Below are 23,322 nucleotides of genomic sequence, written 5' to 3' on the forward strand. Positions count from 1 at the left end.
GCCCTTCTGGCTCTCGTGACTTGGTTTGGGAGGTCTGGAGTGATTTTAATTGGTTTGCCTCTGAATATCACTTGGCCCTTTGTTTTTGTTGCCTTTAAGATTCTCTGCTTGGCTTCCACATTGGTCATTTTGACAATTATGTGGCGTGGGGATCCTCTTCTCCGGTCCTGTCTAAAGGGAGTTCTATAAGTTTCCTGGACCTGTGCATCGACCTCCTGCTCTATGTTTGGAAAATTTTCTGCTATTACTTCCTTGAATATATTGTTCATCCCTTTGGTTTCACCTTTTTTTCCCTCCTCTATTCCAATTATTCTTAGGTTAGCTCTCTTAAATGGGCTCATATTTCTTCAATGTCAGATTCCTGCTTTGGGATATTTTTTTCTAAATTAGAAACTATGCATTCATTTTTGGAGTGATCATCTTCTAAGAGCGAGATTCTGTTCTCCATGTGGTCTAATCGGTTGTTTGTACTTTGAATTGAGGCCTTTACTTCATTAATTGCATCCTTTATCTCTTTTTGGCTCTCTCTGAGTTCTTTTCAAAGCACCTCTATTATTTCTACAGTTATTTTCCTGATTTGATCTTCTAGAAATCTCTGAATTTCTGTTTTATCGGTTTCTAATGTTGTGGGGTTGTGGGCATTCATTGCTCCAGTATTATTCCTCTTTCCCATGATTTCAGAAGTTTGTGCCTTCTCTGGGTTCTTCCGTTGGGTCACTAAGACTTCACTTAAGGTGCTCTGGATCTCAGTCCCCACTACTCCTTTACTGGGTTGTATCACAGAGTCTCAGACCCTGGGAGTCAATCGAGGCTGCTTTAGACAATGGGGGGGTGCAAGGTTGGACGTTCTCCTGTGGTGTGATATCTCTGCCACCGCCACTCCCCCACTGGGTCAAGTCCCTGGGAGTCAGTACTGGGATTTCTCCTCTAAGGGCCTGAATTTGACTTACTTTTCTTGAGTGCGCCTATGGAGCTGTAGTGGACTCGGTGAATTCGCTGCTGTTGCCACCGGTGGCAATATGGTGCCGCTCCCACACTCTCGGCCGTGAGGCTGGCGTATTTCTTCTCTGGTTTTCAGCTGTGCTCTGAGTCCCTGCAGGGTGTGCTGAGCCCAGCCCCTGGGAGTTTTAGAAGCTCCCTGCGCCGAAAAATCTGCCGAATCCCGCCCTGCTTTTCCGCAGCGGCTCACCTCGGCTCACTGTCCACCGCTCCTCTCTGGAGTCTGGTGGGCTGTTGAGTGCGTTGGTCTGGTGCCGTCCGGTGAACTTGCCGCTGCCGCCGGCAGTAAGGTGCTGCTGCTGCGTCCTTGGCCATGAGGCCAGCATATCTCCTCTGTGGCTCTGAGCTCCGTTCTCAGTCCCCCTCCTCTCTGGGGCCTGGTGCTGCAAGGGAAGATGGCGCCCACCACTCTGCGCCACGGCTCTGGCCACAGCACTGCGGTTTGGTTTCTTTCTGGTGTCTCATTTTTCCAGCTCTCTTTTTCTCTGTCCCTTGTAATTACATTTTGTTTTTCTCTGCTGATGGTGTTTTCTGACTATGAAAGGCGCTGATTTTGTGGTAATAGAGCTTGGTTGTTAGCGGGGCTCGTAAGCCCTGCTTTTCTCTGTCACCATCTTTCCGGAAGTCTCTGTAGTCATATTCTTATGTTTACTGTTTATTTCTTAGAGCTTTTTAATTAGTTTTCTAACAACGTTGGAGTTTAAGATTACTTGATAAGAATAAACTTTTAGATTGAGAATAGAACCATCAAAGAGTTATATTCATTTTCTGATCTTTCGATTTATTATGTTACATGTTAGCTGGTACATAAAGAATAAAAAGTAAGGGTAATCACTGTGCAGTCATATCTAATGTTTATTCTCAGGAATTCATACCTCTAGCATACATTGTCAGAAGTACCTGTAAAACTTGATGAAAGTACAAATCTTAAGTACTCACCCAAAATTATAATTAAAGAATCAGATTCTTCATAGGTGGGACCTTCAAGCCATTTATGTGCCTGTGTTTTACATACATAATATAAATGTAATTTTTAAAACCTCATACGATTTTTGAGACTCTGCCAGAGTTGAAAACAACAAACTCAAAAATTATTGTAGGCTTTTCATTCTTTAAAAGTACAGCTCAATTTTTAAAAAATGAAAAGATAGTATTTTTATAAGCACTGGTATACCTTTTATTTGATAGATATATTTGGTTTAATATAATTTTTATTAGGTTTATTATTTCTTCATGTCCTCTTATGTAATCTGAAGTTTATATATGTAATAAAGATATTATTATAGACTATATTAACAAGTTTAATTTGAAGGAGATGAGATGGGGGAAAAATGTGCTAGGCTCTATGTCATTAAGTGTTTGTTTGTTTTTGTTTTCTGGGGATGGAACCCAGGAGCATTCAACCTCCAAGCTGTACCCCCTGCCCAATTTTTTATTCTTATTTTGAAACCGGGTCTCACTGAGGTGTAAAGGGCCTCACTAAGTAGCTGAGGCTGTCCACGAATTGCGATCCTCCGGCTTTAGCCTCCCGAATGCTGGGATTACAAGTGTGTGTCACCATACCCGGCTCACAAAGAGTCATTTTAGATTGCATAAATTAATAGGCCTATACTAAATGTACCCTAGAATTGAGGTAGATTTCTTCAGTGCACTTCATCTACATGAAACAACTTAGGCATTTGCCACTTATTCAATGCACACTTTTTGTATGAAACTGGATCAAGTATTCTTGGTCCCAAATGTTTTTTCTCCATGAAGAGAATCATGATACAGTAAACACTATATATGAGGATTCTTGAATTACTTTTCAAAGTAAAAGATGTGTTATACAATTTTAACATCACCTTTACTTTTGGAGAGAAAAATGAATTTTATGTGGTGATCTGCCATGAGGACTACACAGTATATCAAATAAGTACACAGATAATAAATTAAAGGATTCATGTTTGTGATTATATTGCTTTCTACAGATAGATAAATGTCAAAAGAATTAACTTTTCCTTGTATTGCCTAAGAAAGAAGATACAAAAATGTCTGGTTGAAAAGCCAGGCAAGGTAGTTCATATAATCCCAGAGACTCAGGAAGCTAAGACAAGAGGATTACAAGTTCAGAGTGAGCCTAGGTAACTTAGCGATAGACCCTATCTCAAAACAAAACATAAAAAGTGCTGGGGATATTGCTTAGTGGTAGAGTGCCCTTGGATCCAGTCTTCCATACTGAAACAAAAAACAATGTAATTTTGTTCTTTATTGCTGAGTAGAATTCCATTGTATGTATATCCAGTAATGTAGTAATCCATTCATCTGTTGATAGGTTCTTGGGCTAAATAAAATCATTTGCAGGAAAAGTGGATGGACCTAGATACCATTATGTTAAGTGAAATTAGCCAGTCTTACAACATGAAGGGTCCATATGTTTTCTCTCATATATGGAAGCTAGGGAGAAATCAAAATACAAGATGAACTTTAGGTAAAAGAGGAGAAAAAAAAAACAATTGAGCTATGAAGAGGGTCTGGGGTGAACGAGGAATTAATGAAAGAAACATTTCCATTGGTGCTATGTACATATATAAAATTATCAATGCCAATCTTATTATCATTTATGGGAGAACACGGGGCGGTGGGGGGGAGCTCACCAGTGCTGTGCACATGTATATCCCTTTCACTCTACACTGCATTATAATGTGAGACAACAATGCATCAATAAAAGCATATTTAGTGTGTGTGTGTGTGTGTGTGTGTGTGTGTGTGTGTGTACACATGGTTGAGGTTTATTTACTTATTTTTGGACTTAATTTTTATAATGGTATTGAAGCTCAAGAAATAGAAATTTGTCTTTACTTAAATATCTATTGTCATATGTTATAATAGCGGGACCCCCCAGAAGAGGAAATACCATTTTGTACTCTAAAATCTTTTCCAGCTGCTATTGAACATACTATACAGTGGGCAAGAGATAAGGTAAAAATTCATTTTCGAGGAATTTGTTTTCTTTGAACAGAAAAAAATTTCAACTTTTAAACAGACTTTTTTTTTCCTTATAGTTTGAAAGTTCCTTTTCCTATAAGCCTTCATTGTTCAACAAATTTTGGCAAACTTACCCATCTGCAGAAGAAGTTTTGCAGGTAAAGACCAATGCATTAAGCATACTTAACACTTTGTGTCAATATAATCTTATTTTCAAGCTGTCTACAAGTTATTTATTTTACTGTCAAAAAGAGTGGTTAAAACATTATCATAGCCAGGAATGGTGGCACACACTTTTAATCCCAGTACTTATGAAGCTGAGACAAGAATGAAACTCTGTTTCTAAACAAGAAAATAAAAATTGGGCTAGGGGGTATAGCTCAAAGGTAGAATGCTTCTGGGTTCAATCCCCAGTACCACCAAAAACAAAATTAAAAATAAAATATCATACCTAAAAAGTAAAAAGATGCATCAGGAATTTTGAAATTATGTCACGGGTAACTTTTTTTAGTTTAGTGAACTATATGAAATTGTCAATATTTTACCATGTTTGACTCACAAAAATATTAATTAACATGGTTCAACCTGATAAGAATGTGTGGTAATAATCATAAAGAGTGCCGGGCGTGGTGGTGCATGCTTGTAATCCCTGTGCTTGGGAGGCAGAGACAGGAGGATTGCGCAGGTTCAAAGCCAGCCTCACTGGTTTAAGAGACCCTGTTTCCAAACAAAAAATATTAAAAAATAGGTCTAGGAGTGTAGCCCAGAGGTAGAAGGGTTCCATCCCCAGTACCACCAAATAATAATAACAACAATAATAATAATAAAGAGCAACAAATAACAAAAGTGTGGTAAGCAGGCATGGTGGTGCATGCCTATAATCTCAGTACTTGCAAGACTGAGACAAGAAGATTATAGATTGAGACCAGCCTGAGCAATTTACGGAGACTCAACAACATATTGAGACCCTGTTTCAAAAACAGAGCCAGGCCGGGCATGGTGGTGCACATTTGTAATCCCAGTACTTGTGAGGCTGAGACAGGGAATTGGCAGATTTGTGGCTAGCCTTAGCTACTTAGTGAGGCCCTCCACAATTTTATGAGATCCTCTTTTAAATATGGAATAAAAGGGCTAGAGGAGTAGCTCAGAGGTAGAATATCCCTGGGATCCATCCCCAGTTCACATACACACAAAAAAAGCTAGGTGTGGTGGTGTGCACCTATAATCCCTGTACTTGAAATGTTGTGACAGGAGAATTGCAGGTTCTAATTCAGCCTCGGCAACTTAGTGCAGCTCTCAGAAACTTAGCCAGACTCTGTTTCCAAATAAAAATAAAATTGTACTGGAGACATAGCCAGGTGAAAGGTACCTGAGTACCATAAGATGTTTTCTTATATTTCTTAATTCTATGCTACTAAAATATCAACTTGTTAGTATTAAATATTCATAGAAATCCTTTTACTAAGCATGTATATAGTACTAGTAGCTTATAGCTAGAAAAATATGAGGCTACTTTATTAAGAAGAGTTACAATTTACTATCTCCTCCCATTGTTCTCCTTTTAAAAAAAAATAGGGCCAGGCACATTAGCACACTTCTTGGGAGGCTAACACAGGAGGATTGCATGTTTGAGGACAACCTCAGCAAGTAATGAGACTCTCAGCAACCTAGCAAGATCCTGTTTCCAAATAAAAAATAAAATTGGGCTGGGGGTGTTGCTCGAAGGTAGAATACCCCTGGGTTAAATCTCCAGTACCACCAAAAAAATGAATCAATAAATAAATGGTAGAAATAATGAGCTTGAGATAAAGAATTGAATAAAAACATTAAACCTATGAGCCAGCACTTTATAATTGCTAATACCTTTAGAAAGTATGTGTATATTTTTTAATTTGAAATACATTTTTGTTTTATCTCTTCCATTCTAGAATATAAGAAGTGGACAGAGTTTAGAAGGTTGTTTTCAAGCTATTAAGTTACTTAGCAGAAGACCTAGAAATTGGTCCCAGTGTGTGGAATTAGCAAGATTAAAGTTTGAAAAATATTTTAATCATAAGGTAAGTATGTATTCTGAAACATTAAGAAAAATTCTGACCTTAGCACACTTAGTTATTACTAGATTAATATCAGTGACCTGAAATGTGTACTCATTCTTTTGTCAAGCTTTTCAGAAATAAGTACTAAGTTACATGAGAACAAGGGCTGGACACAGAACTATTTACTCCTGTGTTACTGGTTAAAGAAAGCCTTTAAAGTCTACTCATGGCTTATCAGTTATCCATTTAACTGATTATTTCTGTGTGCAAAGTTGCATTTTAGTTAGCTCCTTTTTCCAGGGAATAAGGAATTCATTTTGTCTGTAGTCTCTCAAAGAAATTTATTTACAACAGAAGCAAAAGTCTCAGAAAATAAGAGATAGACATTTTGTTGCAATTTTACCTTCTCCAACCATGTCTGTTAATGTCTGTTTCCTCAACTATAAATTGAGGATAATAAGTTGATACCTAATAAATACATAGGATAGTGAAGAGGATCAAATGAGTTAATAAATGTAAAGCATTTAGAATGGAGCATAACACATCATCACCAAATACTGTTACATATAGTTGGTAGAATGTTGCCTATATACTCTTTAGTGTCGCCTTTTTATTTAATTTTTTTTCTTTCCTTTTATTTTTATTTTTATTTTTTTTTATTTTTGGTGGTGCTGGGGTTCCTGGAAACCCTTCTACCTCTAGGCTACACTCCCAGACCTATTTTTATACTTTTTTATTTGGAAACAAAGTCTCAAGCCAGCGTGGCTGGCTTCAAACCTGAGTGATCCTCCTGTCTCCGCCTCCCAAGTTCAGGGATTACAAACCACCACACCCTGCCTTCTTTTTTTTTTTTTTTTTTAACGAATCTGGGGGTGGAACCCAGGGGCATTCGACCTCAGAGCTATAACCCCTGCTCTATTTATTCATTATTTTGAAACAGGGTCTCACTGAGTTGCAAAAGGCCTCACTAAGTAGCTGAGGCTGTCCGCGAACCGAGATCCTCTGGTCTCAGCCTCCCAAATGTTGGGATTACAAGCGTGCGCCACCACACCCAGCTGTCACCTTCTTTTTAGCTCTTAACATTTCGTAAAGTAAGTTCATCTTTAAAAAATTTTTTTTATTATATCTATTTTGTCTTTTCACTTACTTCGTGGCTTTGCTTCTTACAACAGTTGTCTCAATTTATTTCCTCACCCAGTAAATGATGACCTCTTTCATGGTATTACACAAATTATTCTTACCATGGTAATCAGTGAGCCCCTTTGTTTCAGAATCCTAAATAAATTTTTTTAGTTCTTCTTTGGGTTTTTTTTTTAACTTTTTTCATTTTTATGGAAAAAAACCTCAGCCTTAGAAATGTAAGGATTTGATAGCGTAATGAGCACAAGTGTGATCGTCTTAACCTATCACCTGGGCTTAATCATTATCCATTATCAATTTACAGGTAATTTTGTTTTATCTGTGCTCTGCTCTCACTCCTCCCCCACATGATCTTGAAGCAAATCCCAAATATTATTTCAAAATACTGTGGATTGTTACTTGTTTTGGTATTTGTTTTAAGGGTTAATTTTTGAAAAGACAAAATAATATTTAAAATATGCCACCATTCTTAAAAAAGGAATGAAGATACACATTTGTGTTTGCTGAAGTTTTTTTTTATGTATAGATAAAGAATGGACAAATAGAATGCATGTCTGGCTAGAAAACCTCATAGTATTTGCTTTAAAGTATTTTAATTTATGGAGTTGGTGTATATACTAACACATTAAAAAGTTTAATTTGGGTTTTAAAAAATGTTTTTCTTCAAATGATATTAAGCTGTGGATTTTTTTTCTTCTTCTTTAGGCTCTTCAGCTTCTACACTGTTTTCCTCTGGACACACGATTGAAAGATGGCAGTAAGTACAACCAAATGTCTAGAAGTTTTTTATGTACTACATACTGGCTATGTGTATTGAAAATAATACTTGATCTTTTTGTTAGGTTTATTTTGGCAATCACCAAAGAGGCCACCTTCTCCAATAAAATTTGACTTAAGTGAACCTTTGTAAGTATATATATTTTAACTGTAAATTTATGACTGCACAGTTCTAGTGTCTTTGCAGTAACATGATTGCATCCCTATTCATCAATAGTGAACAAGTCATTGTGGCCAACAAAGCCAGTTGCTGGTCTTTCTTCCCACCCAAATATGAATCAGTTTACTTGCATCATAAATAATTTTAACATTTATAAATCTACTTTAAGATAAAATCAAAATCACCTCTAACTTTGCCCATAAAAAGGTAAAATGCTAATAAGTGTTTTATATTAATAAAGTGAAGAATCTTCTGTGGTACAAGAAATTATCCCTGAGTACTACCCTAAAGAATCTCAAGTAAATTTTCAAAGGAGTTGGTCTTTGTGACTAGCTAGATACACTACATTAGATGAACATTAGGTTCACACTTGGGTATATATTAGTTTGCCTTCATTAATCTTTCTTTCAACAGATAGCTCTTTGCTAAATTTTCTCATGTGCTAAATTTCTCATCTCAGACTATGCTGAACTGCTCCTTCTAAAAAATTAAACTCCCCCCCCCCCCCTGTGGTGCTGGGAATTGAACCAAGCATTCTACGTCTGAGCTCCACCCCCAGCCCGATATTTATTTTGAAACAGGTTCTCACTAAATTGCAGAGGGCCTAACTTAAGTAGCTGAGGCTAGCCACAAACCTGCAATTTTCCTGTCTCAGCCTCCCAAGTACTGGGATTACAGGCATGCACCACCACGCCCGACTCCTTTATTTTTTTATTTCAACACACTAATTTACTTAGAACCTGGTACATACTCTTTAATACCTGGTATGTAATATTTTCTTATGAATTAAAATGAATTATTCCCACTGGTTTAATTTTTCTACTTCTGGAAACTCACTCTTCTCTGCAAAGTATGCATGATGACTACCTGAATATTATTAGTGATATTTCCTCTTTTATAACTTTTACAGTGTTTTGGCCTAGACTAGGATTTTATTATGTAACTTTTCCAGAATAATCCTGTAACAAAAATTCTGTGATTGTTTTTCATTAACATTATTTTAAAAGCTTTATTTTCTTTTTTTATTTTTTTATTGGTGCATTATATTCAAACATCATATTGGGGTAAAAAACTTGTGTGTACAAACATGTACACATCGCTGATTTAACCCCTACCCAATTCCCACCCCATTCCCTCCCCGTCCCTCCTCCCCTTGCTTGGCTTAGTGATTGACTTCGATATGTTATAGTACATTGTGTGTTTTAGAGATTTTCCTCTTCCCCCCTCCTTTCTCCTCCTTTATGTTGTCTTGTTTGCTCCTCTATAGGATTTCCTTTTTCAAGAGTTCCTCCTATGGCCCATTTCTCCCTAACTCTCACATATTAGGGAAAGCATCTGATTTTTTGTGACTGACTAATCTCACTTAGCATAATGTCTTCCAGTTCCATCCATTTCCATGAAAATGATGTAATTGAGTTTTTTTTTTTTAATGGCTGAGTAAAATTCCATTGTGTACATATCCCACAGTTTTGTAATCCATTCATCTATTGATGGGTATCTTACCAGTAAAGCTTTATTTTCTAATGAGTTAAACATCTTTAAGCTATGTGTTGTTTTTTTTTAAATTTTTTATTGGTGCACTGTATTCATACATCATAGTGGGATACAAACTTTTGTAGACATACATGCACACATCGCCCAGTCAGCCCCCACCCGATCCCAACCCATTCTCTCCCCATCCCTCCCTCCCATGCTTGGCTTAGTGGTTGACATCTAGTATTATAGCAATTTATCCAAACTTAAAAATGATAATCTCACATAACAGTTTCATTTGTCTGATACCAAGCTTTTGATGACTTAAAGATAACATTTCAATATTTCTTTTTGCTTTCTTTCTTACCAGAGAATATTTTTTTCTTTTTTTTTTTTTTTGTGGTGAAACTATCATATATTTATATATTTATTTTTCAGAAAAAAAATCTATCCTAATATGGAATATGGACTCTAGATACCCACAACGATCTTGAAAAGGAACAAAGCTAGAAGATATATATTTTCTGATTTCAAACCATATAAAGCTACAATAATTGAAACAGTGTAGTACTGTTCTAAAGGCAGATATATAAACCATTGGAGTTAAATAAAAGCCTAGAGCTGAACTCTTCCCTATATTGTCAAGTTATTTTTGACAAGGTTTCCACGAACATTTGGTGGTGGAAATAATAATCTTTTAACTAAATATTGTTGAAAAATAATAATTACATGGAAAAGAATAAAATTGGACCCTTACCTAATCCCATATACAAATATTAACTCAAAATAGATAAAAGACCTAAATATAAATCTTAAGACTATAAACTTTTAGGAGAAAATCTGGGTCATAAAACCTCACAACATTGAAATTGGCAGTGATTTCTTGGATATGATTTCAATGGCACAGGCAACAGAAGAGTATACAAACTCCCTAAAAAATAAAAAAAATATATTGTATATCCAAAGACAATGTAAACAGAGTTAAAAGTTACTAATAGAATGGGATAAAATATTTCCAAATGCTATATCTGAAGGTATATTAATATTCCAACTAGAAATCCTAAAAATTAACAACAATAAAGGCAAACAATACAATTTAGAGATAGGTAAAAGACTAACATAAGTAATGAATCTCCACAGATAACCAATCTTAGTTGTCTGTTGGATGGAAAATCTTGTTTCTCTGGTTCTGGTGTGTGTTACCTATTTCTTCTTTGTAGTTAATCTCTTTGAGTATTTTCTCTAGCGCTGGTTTTGAAGACATAAATTCCTTCAGTTTCTGTTTGTCATGGAAGCTTCTTATTTCTCCATCTAATTTGATAGAAAGTTTTGCTGGGTAGGAAATTTTTGGCTGGAAGTTGTTTTCTTTCAGAGTTTGGAATATGTTACTCCAAGCCCTTCTGGCTCTCATGACTTGGTTTGGGAAGTCTGGAGTGATTCTAATTGGTTTGCCTCTGAATGTCACTTGGCCCTTTGTTTTTGTTGCCTTTAAGATTCTCTGCTTGGCTTCCACAGTGGTCATTTTGACAATTATGTGGCGTGGGGATCCTCTTCTCCGATCCTGTCTAAAGGGAGTTCTATACGTTTCCTGGACCTGTGTATCAACCTCTTGCTCTATGTTTGGAAAATTTTCTGCTATTACTTCCTTGAAGAGATTGTTGATCCCTTTGGTTTCACTTTCTTTTCCCTCCTCTATTCCAATTATTCTTAGGTTAGCTCTCTTAAAATGGGCCCATATTTCTTCAATATCAGATTCCTGCTGTCGGATATTTTTTTCTAGATTAGAAACTATGCGTTCATTTTTGGAATGATCATCTTCTAAGAGCGAGATTCTGTTCTACATGTGGTCTAATTGGTTGTTTGTGCTTTGAATTGAGGCCTTTACCTCATTAATTGCATCCTTTATCTCTTTTTGGCTCTCTCTGAATTCTTTTCGAAGCACCTCTATTATTTCTACAGTTATTTTCCTGATTTGATCTTCTAGAAATCTCTGATTTTCTGTTTTATCGGGTTCTGATGTTGTGGGGTTGTGGGCATTGATTGCTCCAGTGTTATTCCTCTTTCCCATGATTTAGGAAGTTTGTGCCTTCTCTGGGTTCTTCCCTTGGGTCACTATGACTTCACTTAAGGTGTTCTGGATCTCGAGTCAGTAGTATCTCAGACCCCACTACTCCTTTACTGGGTTGTATCACAGAGTCTCCGACCCAGAGAGTCGATAGAGGCTGCTTTAGACTGTGGGGGGTGCCAGGTTGCACGTTCTCCTATGGTGTGATATCTCTGCCACCGCCACTCCCCCACTGGGTCAAGTCCCAGGGAGTACAGTACTGGGATTTCTCCTCTGTGACCCGCAATTTGACTCATTGTTCTTGAGTACGCATATGTAGCCATAGTGGACTTGGTGAATTCGCTGCTGCTGCCGCCGGTGGCAATATGGCGCAGCTGGCACACCCTCGGCCGTGAGGCTGGCGTATTTCTTCTTGGTTTTGATTTCTACTTTGAATCCCTGCAGCGTGTGCTGAGCTCAGCCACTGGGAGCTTTAGATGTTCCTTCGCCGAGAAATCCCGCCTGACTGTTCCGCAGCGGCTCACCTCGGCTTGCTGTAGCCGTCCAGTGAACTCGCCGCTGCCGTCAGCAGTATGGCGCTGCTGCTGCGTCCTCAGGCGTGAGGCCGGTGTATCTCCTCTGTGGCTCTGAGCTCTGTTCTCAGTCCTCTTTCTCTCTGGAGCCTGGTGATTTTTTTGTTTCTCTGGTGATGGTGTTTTTTGGCTATGAAAGGCGCTGATTTTGTGGTAATGGAGATTGGTTGTTAGCAGGGCTCTTTAGCCCCGCTTTTCTCGGTCGCCATCTTCCCAGAAGTCCCTAAGCTATGTGTTTTAACTTTGCATTATTTTTTAATTTCAAAAGGCACCTCAGTTTCCTTCAGAATGCTGCAAAACTATATGCTGCGGTATATTGCATTCCATTTGCAAAAAAGGTAAGATATTTTTATACCCTACTAACCAATATAAAACCAGGTTTAGTTAATTGAGTCAAAATGTGTTTTTTGTTTTAAGAATTATTCCTTTTTTTTAAATGATTCTGGGGATTGAACCCAGGGGCATCCTACTTCTGAGCTACACCCCCAGCTCAATTTTTTATTTTTTATTTTTGAAACAGAGCCTCAGTAAGTACCTGAGGCTGGCTGCAAACCCGGATTCTCCTGTCTCAGCCTCCCAAGTACTGGGATTACAAGTGTATACTACCACAGCTGGTTTAGAATCATTCTATTTAAAACAGACTTTTTTATTTTGTTGCAGTTTTTCCCATTCTAACATAACAAATGCTAAACATTCATTGCAGTATTACTAAATAGAAGCAAATTGAATTTCTCTTTCTGAATTAAAGTGATAAAACAGCAATATTTGTAAAAGCAATCATTTTATTTTTTAAATATTTATCAGCTTTAGTTATCCTGATGATTCTAAAGACACAGAGTGAGATACTTTGTAGAAATTTTAAGGTATTCCTTAGAGATTTCTCTTTGGTAATATTTATAGCTTATTTTGTGATACTAACTTACTTGCTTTTCAAGAATTTAAAGACTTTCTTTGCCGTATTCATTTTTTTTAGGCATCATCTAAAGAACCGAATACACTATTGAAAGACAGTTGTGCATTGGTTGATTTTTCTTCACAAATGCAAAGTAGAGCTAAATAAATTATTATACTTTTTACATAGGCTAAATGGAGAAATACAAACCAGATCTATATATAACCCTGGCTGTTTTGAATTCAAATAAAAATATCAGTTGTCAACTGATACATTTGGGGGTTAATTTTAAAAATGTCACAAATGTCTAATAAAAGTAATGACATTCATTCTGATATTATTTTCCCAAAAAGAATGTTAGTTGTGTTACAAGAGTATTAATTGTCCTCAAAAGCAAATTTTTCAGTCGGGCATGGTGGCACACACTTGTAATCCCAGCATTCGGGAGGCTGAGACCAGTGGACAGCCTCAGCTACTTAGTGAGGCCCTCTGCAACTTAGTAAGACCCTGTTTCAAAATAATGAATAAAAAAATAGGGCAGGGGTATAGCTCGGAGGTTGAATATACCTTTGGGTTCCATCCCCAGACCTGTAAAAAATAAATAAATATATAAATAAAAATAACAAATAAAAAATAGGGCAGGTGGTGTCACCGGGAAGTCCATGCCTTGGGTTCCATTCCCAGACTCAAAAAAAAAAAGAAAAAAGAAAATTTTCCCCTTCAGCTTTTTAGTAGTGAATGTACCTCCAATAACCTTAAATCCATCTAAGTTCATCTTCAATCACTTAAAAACTTTTTTTTTTCAAATTTTGAACTTCGTTTATTTGCTTATTTATTGAGCATAACATTTTTCAGAGAAGTTTGTAAAACATTGAACCTAATGATACGAAAAACATAGTCGTGTGTGTGTGTGTGTGTGTGTGTGTGTGTGTTAATGTGGATTGAGCGCAGGGTTTTCTACCTCTAAGCCATACCACCAGCCCTATTTTATTTTTTTTTATTTTCCTTTTTTTTTAGTGTGTGTGTGTGTGTGTGTGTGTGTGTGTGTGTGTATTTGTGTTTACTGGGGAATTGAACCAAGGGGCAGTCTACCTCCGAGTTTCACCTCTTTTTTATTTATTTATTTTTGGTTTTGGCTGTTTTGAAACAAGGTCTCACTAAATTGAGTTTCACTAAATTGCTGAGTCTAGTCTCAAGCCTGTGATACTTCGCTCTCAGCTTTTCATGTACTAGGATTACAGGCATGTGCCACCACGCCCAGCTTATTCTTTATTTTTGAAATGGTCTCTCCAAGTTGCTGAGGCTAAACTCAAACCTGTGATCCTCCTGTCTCAGCATCCCAAGTACTAGGACTATAGGCATGCCCCACCATGCCCAGCCACATAGTCCTTCTTTAAAAATTTACAGAAAAGCCAAGATTTTAGGTTTGTTGATAAAGGGCTTTTTACCACTAAAAACCTTACTTCTCAAGAGTCTTTATGGATTATAACTTTATGAAAATAAGTGTCTCAAATGGATGTAACCAGAATATTCAGATGATAAATTATTCAAATATTTTTATATGATAAGGGACATTTTGTAGGATGATTTTAGCTTTAGAATTCAGAATTAGAAAAATATGTTTGTTAATAAAGCCACTTTTTTAAAAAACAGGACTTATCAGTGGATGCTCTCTTGAATATTCTTTCAGAAGTAAAGATTCAGGAATTCAAACCTTCCAGTAAGGTAAGTTTATAAATTCATTCATTTAGCTAACAGAACATATATTTCTATCAAGTCTCATTATACACAATGGAAAAAGTTCTTGCCCTTGTGGATGAAATATACAATATGCAATGTAGACATTAGTGCTAAGAATAAAAATAGGAAAGTAATGAGTGTTAGAACTGGTGTCATGTGGGATAGAGGGGAAAGGTCCTCTGCTAACAGTAGTATGCTGCTAACTGGTAGAAGCAATGCAGGCAGCAGCAACAGTGCAGAGAAAAGCCATGAAAGGCTTCTAAGTCCAGGACTTTTCAAAAGAAGGTTATGCATGAAGAAAAGTGGTAAGAAGGAAGGTTTTTTTTGTTATTTTGGTGTTTTTTGTTTTGTTTTATTTTGGTGTTTTTTGGTTTTGTTGTTTTGTTTTGTTTGTTTGTTTGTGGGTCTGGGGATGGAACCCAGGGGCATTCGACCTCTGAGCTACACCCCCTGCCCAATTTTTTATTCTTTAGTTTGAAACAGGGTCTCACTGAGTTGTGGAGGGCCTCACAAAGTAGCTGAGGCTGTCTGCAAACCGCGATCCTCCGTTCTCAGCCTCCCAAATGCTGGGATTACAAGTGTGTGCCACCACACCCAGCTAGGAAGGGAGATTTGAGAGGCGATTGGGGTTACAATAAGTATTTTATGCTTTACTGTGAAATAAGTAGCTAGTGGAGGATTTTAAGCAGAGGAATAACACTATATAATTTACATTTAAAAGATCACTGGCTATTAGAACAAATATATGGGATACAAAGAAAACAGAAGTTGTTAAAAGGTTATTTTAAAATATAGACAAGAGATGAGGTCATGTGAATGAAGTAGTAGATAACAGGAAAGTGATAAGAAAGGGTTGACTTTTCTATATACTTTACTATAGTCCCAAGAGGATCCTAAAAGATTAAAAATAGAGTATGGGAGAAAAACAGATCATTATTTACTTTCATAATTAGAATCAAGCAAGCTTAGTAAGTGAGAGTTAAGGGAGACAAAGGAAGTTAGAACAGAGAAAAGATAGTATGAAATAATTACCCAGTAAAGTAGAAAAGTCACTTAATTAGAAGATGTGGTAAAACTGCAAGACGACAGTTAGGATCCATGTAATGTTAATATACTTAATGTAAGTGGGGCATAGTGGTGAATGCCTGTAATCTCAGTACATGGAAAGCTGAGACAGGAGGATCGAAGATTCAAGGCCAGCCTGAGCAACTTAGCAAGATGGTCAGAAACTTAGCGAGACACTGTCTTAAAATAAAAGGGACTGAGCATGTAGCTCAGGTAGAATGCCTCTGGATTCCATCTGCAGTACCACAAAGAAAAAAAAATACTTATGTATTCTACTAAGTATAGTTTGAAAAAAGATCATTACCTTATCTTTAGCCATATTGAGCTGCTTAGGTACCTGTACAAAATTCAAGGGAAATGTACCGTTGTTCAGTGTTTCAATCTGCCTTTCCATTTGTGGGGAAATAGTCTTTTGGACAGTTAGTTTTGCAGAAGGAGTTAAGTTTGATGAGTAATGTTCATGACATACAGCCTATGAAGAATAAAAGTATAATTAGGACAGACAGAAGTCTAGGCCCATACAAAGGTTCCTGGCCCATGTTTTTGTAGACAAATTTGAACAAAAGCTAAGGAAACATGGTTTATCAGCTTTATTATCCTTTATTGTTCTTGTTTTAAAGTTTTCTGGCTTGCATTGCTTCTCTATATAAAAGCTCAGGCATAATAAATTTCCCTGGGGAGTGTAGCTATAGATTTAACATGAACTATGGTCTGTTTCATAACTTGGTTCGCAGCTCACAGCAAAGCTTCAGGATGAGCACTTCTAGTTACAAATGTCACAGCAGAAAATATCAATTAGACATGCTGGCAAATAAGTCTTTGCTTCCTTGAGCCCGTAATATATCTTAAATACTTGCATAGATCACTATAAAATCATGATTTGAATATATTTTAAAATAAGTAGTACTTTTTTTTTTTTTTTGGTGGGACTGGGGATGTAACCCAGGAGTCTTCTACCTCTGGGCTACACTCCCAGACCTATTTTATATTTTTTTATTTGGAAACAGGGTCTTGCTAAGTTGCTGAGAGCCTCACTGAGTAGCTGAGGCTGGCTTTGAACCTGTGCAATCCTCCTGTCTCGGCCTCCCTAACGTGGGGATTACAAGCATGCACCACCACGCCTGGCAATAAGTAGTACTTTAATGAGTAATGGTGATGCACCACCACGCCTGGCAATAAGTAGTACTTTAATGAGTAATGGTGAAGCTAGTTTTTTTTTTTAAGAAGTTGAAAGTATTCATTGGTCTCAGAATAATTTCCTATTAAGTTATTTGGGATATATACCACCTTAATCCTGATAAACTTTGTATGTGAAAGATACATTCTTTATAAAAGAATTTCTTGTCAGCAAGTATTTTTTGTCAGCAATAAGTTTTTTTTGTTGTTGTTGTTGGTGGTGGTGGTGGTGGTGGTGGTGGTGGTGGTGGTTGTTTTGCGGTACTGGGGATGGAACCCAGGGGCATTCTACCTCCAAACTATACTCCAGTCCTATTTTTTATTCTCTATTTTGAAACAGGGTTTCACTGAGTTGCAAATGGCCTCACTAAGTAAGCTGAGACTGTCCACCAACTGCCATCCTCCTGTCTCAGCTTCCCAAATGCTGGAATTACAAGTGTGCTCCACCACACCCAGTAGCAGTAAGTATCTAAATATCCAAATTATATGTTTTAGGTATTTCTTCAGTTTAGGTATTTCTTCAGCTCTGCACTACCTAGAGCTATTTGAGTTGAAAATAGGTTGATTTGTCAAAATCAACTCTTTCAATATTAACTTTTATTTAGTGACTTTTTTATATTATTGGAGATTGAGCCCAGATGCATTATACTTCCAAGCTACACCCTCAGCCCTTTTTCTCTTTTTCAGTTTGAAAAATGGTCTCAATGGGTTTCTGAAGGTCTCAATAAATTGCTGAGGCTGGCCTTGAACCTGTAATATTCCTGTCTCAATTTCCCAAGTACTGGGAATGCAGGCATGAGCCTCCATACCTGGCTTAGTGTAGATTTTTAGGAGAGATCTTTATATGTTATTGCGTAAATATTTGTAACACCTACTATGAAAAAGTTTGTTTCTTAGATATATTCAAGGTCTCTCCGTGAACAAGACAAAGAGCCTTGTTCCCATAGAGTCTGCGTGCCATAGTGAAAAGACAGATAATACCCTAAACAAATATATAACCATGGATGACGGTGCACACCTACAATTCCAGCTGCTTCCGTGGTTGAAGCTGAGGCAGGAAGATCTCAATTTGGAGACTAGCCAAGGCAGCTTAAGAAGCTCTGTCTCAAAAGACAGTATTTTTAGAAGGGTCCGAGCTATGTCTCAGTGGTAGAGTGCTGGTCTAGATGCACAAGTACCGCAGTACTGCATGTGTCCAGTACCACAAATAAATCTATAAATAACTATTGCTTACTAAGGGAGTATGCAGTCTATGTTGGAACATAATGATTAGCAATTTGACTAAACTATGGAGGAAATACTTTGTAATCTATTTCATAAAACAGATAAATGCTAACTGAACTTAGATATAGGATGTGGTAATGTTAATAAATATATATATATATATATACATCTATTTAAAGGTTGTTCAAACAGATGAAACTGCAAGGAAACCAGAACATGTTCCTATTAGCAGTGAAGATGAGAGGAATGCTGTGTTTCAACTAGAAAAGGCTATTTCATCTAATGAAGCTACCAAAAGTAAGCAGAACTCAATATAGAAGCGCTTTGGACTATATGGGCTTTTATTTTCACTAAACTCCACGCCAAAAGTTTATAGGACTAAATAATAGCAATAAAAGCCAGGCATGGTAGCACATTCCTGTAATCCCAGTACTTGGGAGGCTAAGACAGGAGGATCACGTATTCAAAGCCATCCTAAGCAACTTAAGGAAACCCTCAGCAATTTAGTAAGAACCTGTTTTAATATAAAATGTAAAAAAGAGCTGGGTGTGGTGGCACACACTTGTAATCCCAGCATTTGGGAGGCTGAGACAGGAGGATTGCAGTTTGTGGACAGTTTCAGCTATTTAGTGAGGACTTTTACAACTCAGTGAGATCCTGTTTCAAAATAAAGAATAAAAAAATAGGGCGAGGGTGTAGCTCAGAGGTAGAATGCCCCTGGGTTCCATCCCCAGTACTGCAAAATAAAAATAAAAAGGGTTAGAGGTATGGCTCAGAGGTAGAATTCCTCTGGGTTCAATCCTTAGTACCAGAATAAATGATCAATAGAAAAATTTTGGAAAGCCTGATCTAGAAATATTTTTAAATGCATATTTTTACATGATAAATTGACTCAAACAGAGGGAAATTGCTTCAGAGTAGGATTTATAAATTTTGAGCAATACAAAATGTTGGTTTTTGTATTATATACCACTTGGCAGCAGATATGTGGTACTTAGCTTTCTTATTTTGCTTTTTTCTAAAAAGTTTTCTTAATATAGAAACTTCTCTAATTAGTCATTATATTAAGGCTGTCATTTTCATATCCTTCTATAACTTTAGTTGTATGAATCTTTTTATGTGTTTTAGTTGTTTTAAATTAAATGTGAAAAAGGAAGCCAGGCATAATGTCACATACCTGCAATCCGGATACTTGGTAGGAGGATTGCAGGCTTAAAATTAGCCTCAAAAACTTAGCAAAGCACTGACTTAAAAAGGTCTGGTGTAGCTGGTCATGGTGGTGCATGCTTGTAATCCCCGCTCTTAGGAGGCTGAGACAGGAGGATCGCACAGGTTTGAAGCCAGCCTCCACTACACTTAGTGAAGCTCTCAGCAACTTAGTGAGACCCTGTTTCCAAATAAAATATAAAATAGGTCTGGGAGTATAACTCAGAGGAAGAAAGCCTCTGGGTTCCACCCCTAGTACCACCCAAAAAAAAAAAAGGTCTGGGTGTATAGCTTGGAGGTAAAACATCCTATGCCCAGGACCAAAAGTATACTTAGATATATAAAAGAATTTCTTAAAGTAATGAACCTTTACTCAGCAAGAGTTTTGCCACTTACTAGGGAACTTTATTCTTGTGGTTGTTATGATCAGGTGACCTTCAGATGGCAGTGATTTCATTTGAAAAAGATGATGATAGTAACGGACACATAGATTTTATCACAGCTGCATCCAATCTTCGTGCCAAAATGTACAACATTGAACCAGCTGACCGTTTCAAAACAAAGCGCATAGCTGGTAAAATTATACCTGCTATAGCAACATCTACAGCTGCAGTTTCTGGTTTGGTAAGCTTAGTCTTCAAGTAAAAATGCCTTGTTTTCATTACGTATTTCCTGTCTTCCCTGTCATACCAACCCCAAATGCTCCCTCTCTCATATATTAGAGATGAATGGAAGAATATGGCTCTTGTAACCAAAAATTTCAAGATATTTCTGAAAATACAATAATCTACATCTTGAATTTTTTATATGTAAAAATTTTAACATTAAAAATAAGCTCAAAGTAAATTGTAATTTTTATAGACAGTAATCTCGATCATGTTTGTATCCTTCGTACAAAGCAGATACTCTTTTTAATAAATGAATTATCCTAATCTTAGAGTAATTAAGAACCTTTTGTATAATCCTAGTCATCACACTATATTATATAATTATTCTAAGCCAGGAATGGTGGTACATGCCTGTAATCCCAGTACTTGGGAGGCTGAGACAGCAGGATTGAAGGTTTGAGGGTAGCCTCAGCAACATTGACTCTTAGAAAACAGTGAGACCCTATTTCAAAACAAAAAATTAAAAAGGGCTACTAGGGGTGTACCTTGGATGTAGACTGGCCCTGGGTTCAGTCCTCAGTAACACAAGCTGTATTTTTTTTTTTTTTTTTTTTTTAGTTTTAACATCTGTTTTTAAAAATATCACATAGATTAAATAGACTGATTTTTTTTCTTTTTGCAATACTAGAGATTGAACCCATAGGCATTCTACCTCTGAGCTCCACTCTCAGCCCTATTTTATTCTTTATTTTGAAACAGAGCCTCACTAAGTTGCAGAGGGCCTCAGTAAATAGCCTCAGCTGACCACGAACCAGTGATTATCCTGTCTCAGCTTCCCAAGTACTGGGATTACAAGTGTGCACTACCACACCCCAGTTAGACTGAAAATTTGAAAGTAAAATATACTAAATATATAAAGGACTATAAGAAATTTATATTACTCCAGCACAATTCTGTTTTCACTGTTTATGAAGTACTTGTGAAGAAATTGGGAAACCTGAATAGATCCATTAAAGTCATAAATAGTTTTAGTGTATTTTTATAATCAAATTACTTTCTTTTATTTAGGTTGCCTTGGAGATGATGAAAGTAACTGGTGGCTATCCATTTGATGCTTACAAAAATTGTTTCCTTAACCTAGCCATCCCTATTATAGTATTGACAGAGACATCTGAAGTGAGAAAAACTGAAATCAGGTATTTATGCAGGTCTATTTTACTTACACAATGGTAGTGAAATAATATTAATTTTATCCTTTATAAGGGAAAAATATCCTCCTTTTATTTTTCATATGTAAACTAAATCCTTGCCATTGCTTCAAGACCAGATCAAACCTTATCTTTGTGAAGCATTTCTGAACAAACTAGCCAAACAATTTTCATAGTATTTGATCTGCTACACTATTTAACATTATAATTTATGGTTTCATCTCTACTTAACTTAGATAAATTAGAAGACACTGTGGTGTTTGCGGGTCATGAGATTTAGGATCTTAAGTTCCCAAGCTGTGTGTGACAAAAGAAAACAGTTTCCTTTATTTTTCACATTTCTGATTGGCAAAAACCAAAAACTTCAAAAAAACTATATTGGCAAGGATATGAGAGAGCAGGCACTCACTGATGATTATACAAAATAGTATAATCAGTAATAGGAAAAATATGGCACTATCAGACTTGCAGATATATTTGCACACCACAATATATATAGTTTTCAAGATAGTAATTCTTAATTTTCATATTGTTTATAATAGCCAATGATTGGAATAACCCAAATGTCCAGTAATAGGAAACTGGACCATCCACATAATAAACCCCTTCAACTGTTTGTTTGTTTGTTTGTTTGTTTGTTTGTTTGTTTGTTGGTGGTGGTGGTGGTACTGGGGTTCCTGGAAACCCTTCTACTTCCGGGCTACACTCCCAGACCTATTTTATAGCTTTATTTGGAAACAGGGTCTCTTAAGCCAGCGCTGCTGGCTTCGAACCTGCGCGATCCTCCTATCTCTGCCTCCTAAACGTGGGGATTACAAGCGTGCGCCACCACGCCCGGCCCCTCCAACTGTTTAAAAGAGAGAGAGCATTCTCTTAGACATACTGATTTCTAATGGGACACTGAGAGGTATGAATAAAAGTGGTTACCTATACGGTGTTATAGAGAAATATGGAAGATTTTACAATTCTTATATTCCTTTTTTTTTGTCACATTCATTTCTAGGTAGATAACGAATAATGAGCTGTGGAGATTTTTTTAGTATAAATGAAAAAGAGCCGGGTGTGGTGGCACACGCTTGTAATCTCCATGCGTGTGGTGGCACACGCTTGTAATCTCCATGCTTGGCAGGCGGAGACAGGAGGATCACGCAGGTTCAAAATCAGCCATGCTGGCTTAAGAGACCCTGTTTCCAAATTTAAAAAAAAAAAGTATAAAATAGGTCTGGGAGTGTAGCCCGGAGATAGAAGGGTTTCCAGGAACCCCAGTACCACCAAAGAAAGAAAGAAAGAGAGAGAGGGAGGGAAAGAGGGAGGAAGGAAGGAGAAAATTTAAATGTTCTGAATTTTTTCTATTGCAGAAATGGAATATCATTTACAATTTGGGATAGATGGACTGTACAAGGAAAAGAAGACTTCACCCTCTTGGATTTCATAAATGCAGTCAAAGTGAGATTTTTTGCTCATTTTAGTTCATTAGTAGCTTTGAATCTAGTTGTCCCTCTTTAAAATTGGAAGACAAGTTCCAAGGCCCCTGTGGGATTCCTGAAACTGCAAATAGCACTGAGCTTTATATATGCATTTTCACCTGTGTACACATACCTATGTTAAAGTTTAATTTATAAATTCAGAACAGTAGGAGATTAACAGAGATAATTAAAAAAAAACAGCCAGGCGTGGTGGCGCATGCTTGTAATCCCAGCATTTGGGAGGCTGAGACCAGAGGATCGCAGTTCACGAACAGCCTCAGCTACTTAGTGAGGCCCTCTGCAACTTAGTGAGACCCTGTTTCAAAATAAAGAATAAAAACTAGGGCAGAGGATGTAACTCGGAGATCAAATGCCCCTGGGTTCCATCCCCAGGCCCGCCAAAAAAATAAAAAAATAATAATTTTAAAAACAATTATAATAAAACTATAATAAAAATACCTCTTTTTTGAAGTATCTTATTTTGTGGTAGATCCTAACAAACTCAGCATAGTATTGTTTTTTCTTACAAAGTTGACAACTTTCAACTT

At 36.9% G+C, this 23,322-nt stretch overlaps 1 protein-coding gene across 1 annotated transcript in view; it reads left to right on the plus strand.

Moving 5' to 3' along the window:
• Positions 1-23,322, plus strand: part of UBA6 (ubiquitin like modifier activating enzyme 6) — a gene marked incomplete at both ends in the record, with an annotated part of 88,090 nt that overhangs the window by 58,987 nt on the left and 5,781 nt on the right. Inside the window, 11 exons of the mRNA XM_080697620.1 lie at positions 3,871-3,960; positions 4,044-4,124; positions 5,895-6,023; positions 7,848-7,899; positions 7,985-8,048; positions 12,458-12,527; positions 14,735-14,806; positions 18,466-18,583; positions 19,923-20,116; positions 21,169-21,296; positions 22,667-22,754. Of these exons, the coding sequence (XP_080553746.1) occupies positions 3,871-3,960; positions 4,044-4,124; positions 5,895-6,023; positions 7,848-7,899; positions 7,985-8,048; positions 12,458-12,527; positions 14,735-14,806; positions 18,466-18,583; positions 19,923-20,116; positions 21,169-21,296; positions 22,667-22,754 (1,086 nt within the window). The remainder of the gene's footprint in view (positions 1-3,870; positions 3,961-4,043; positions 4,125-5,894; positions 6,024-7,847; positions 7,900-7,984; positions 8,049-12,457; positions 12,528-14,734; positions 14,807-18,465; positions 18,584-19,922; positions 20,117-21,168; positions 21,297-22,666; positions 22,755-23,322) is intronic.

Source organism: Muscardinus avellanarius, assembly GCF_963383645.1.
Source record: "Muscardinus avellanarius genome assembly, chromosome: 6".
In the NCBI taxonomy this organism is placed as follows: Eukaryota; Metazoa; Chordata; class Mammalia; order Rodentia; family Gliridae; genus Muscardinus; species Muscardinus avellanarius.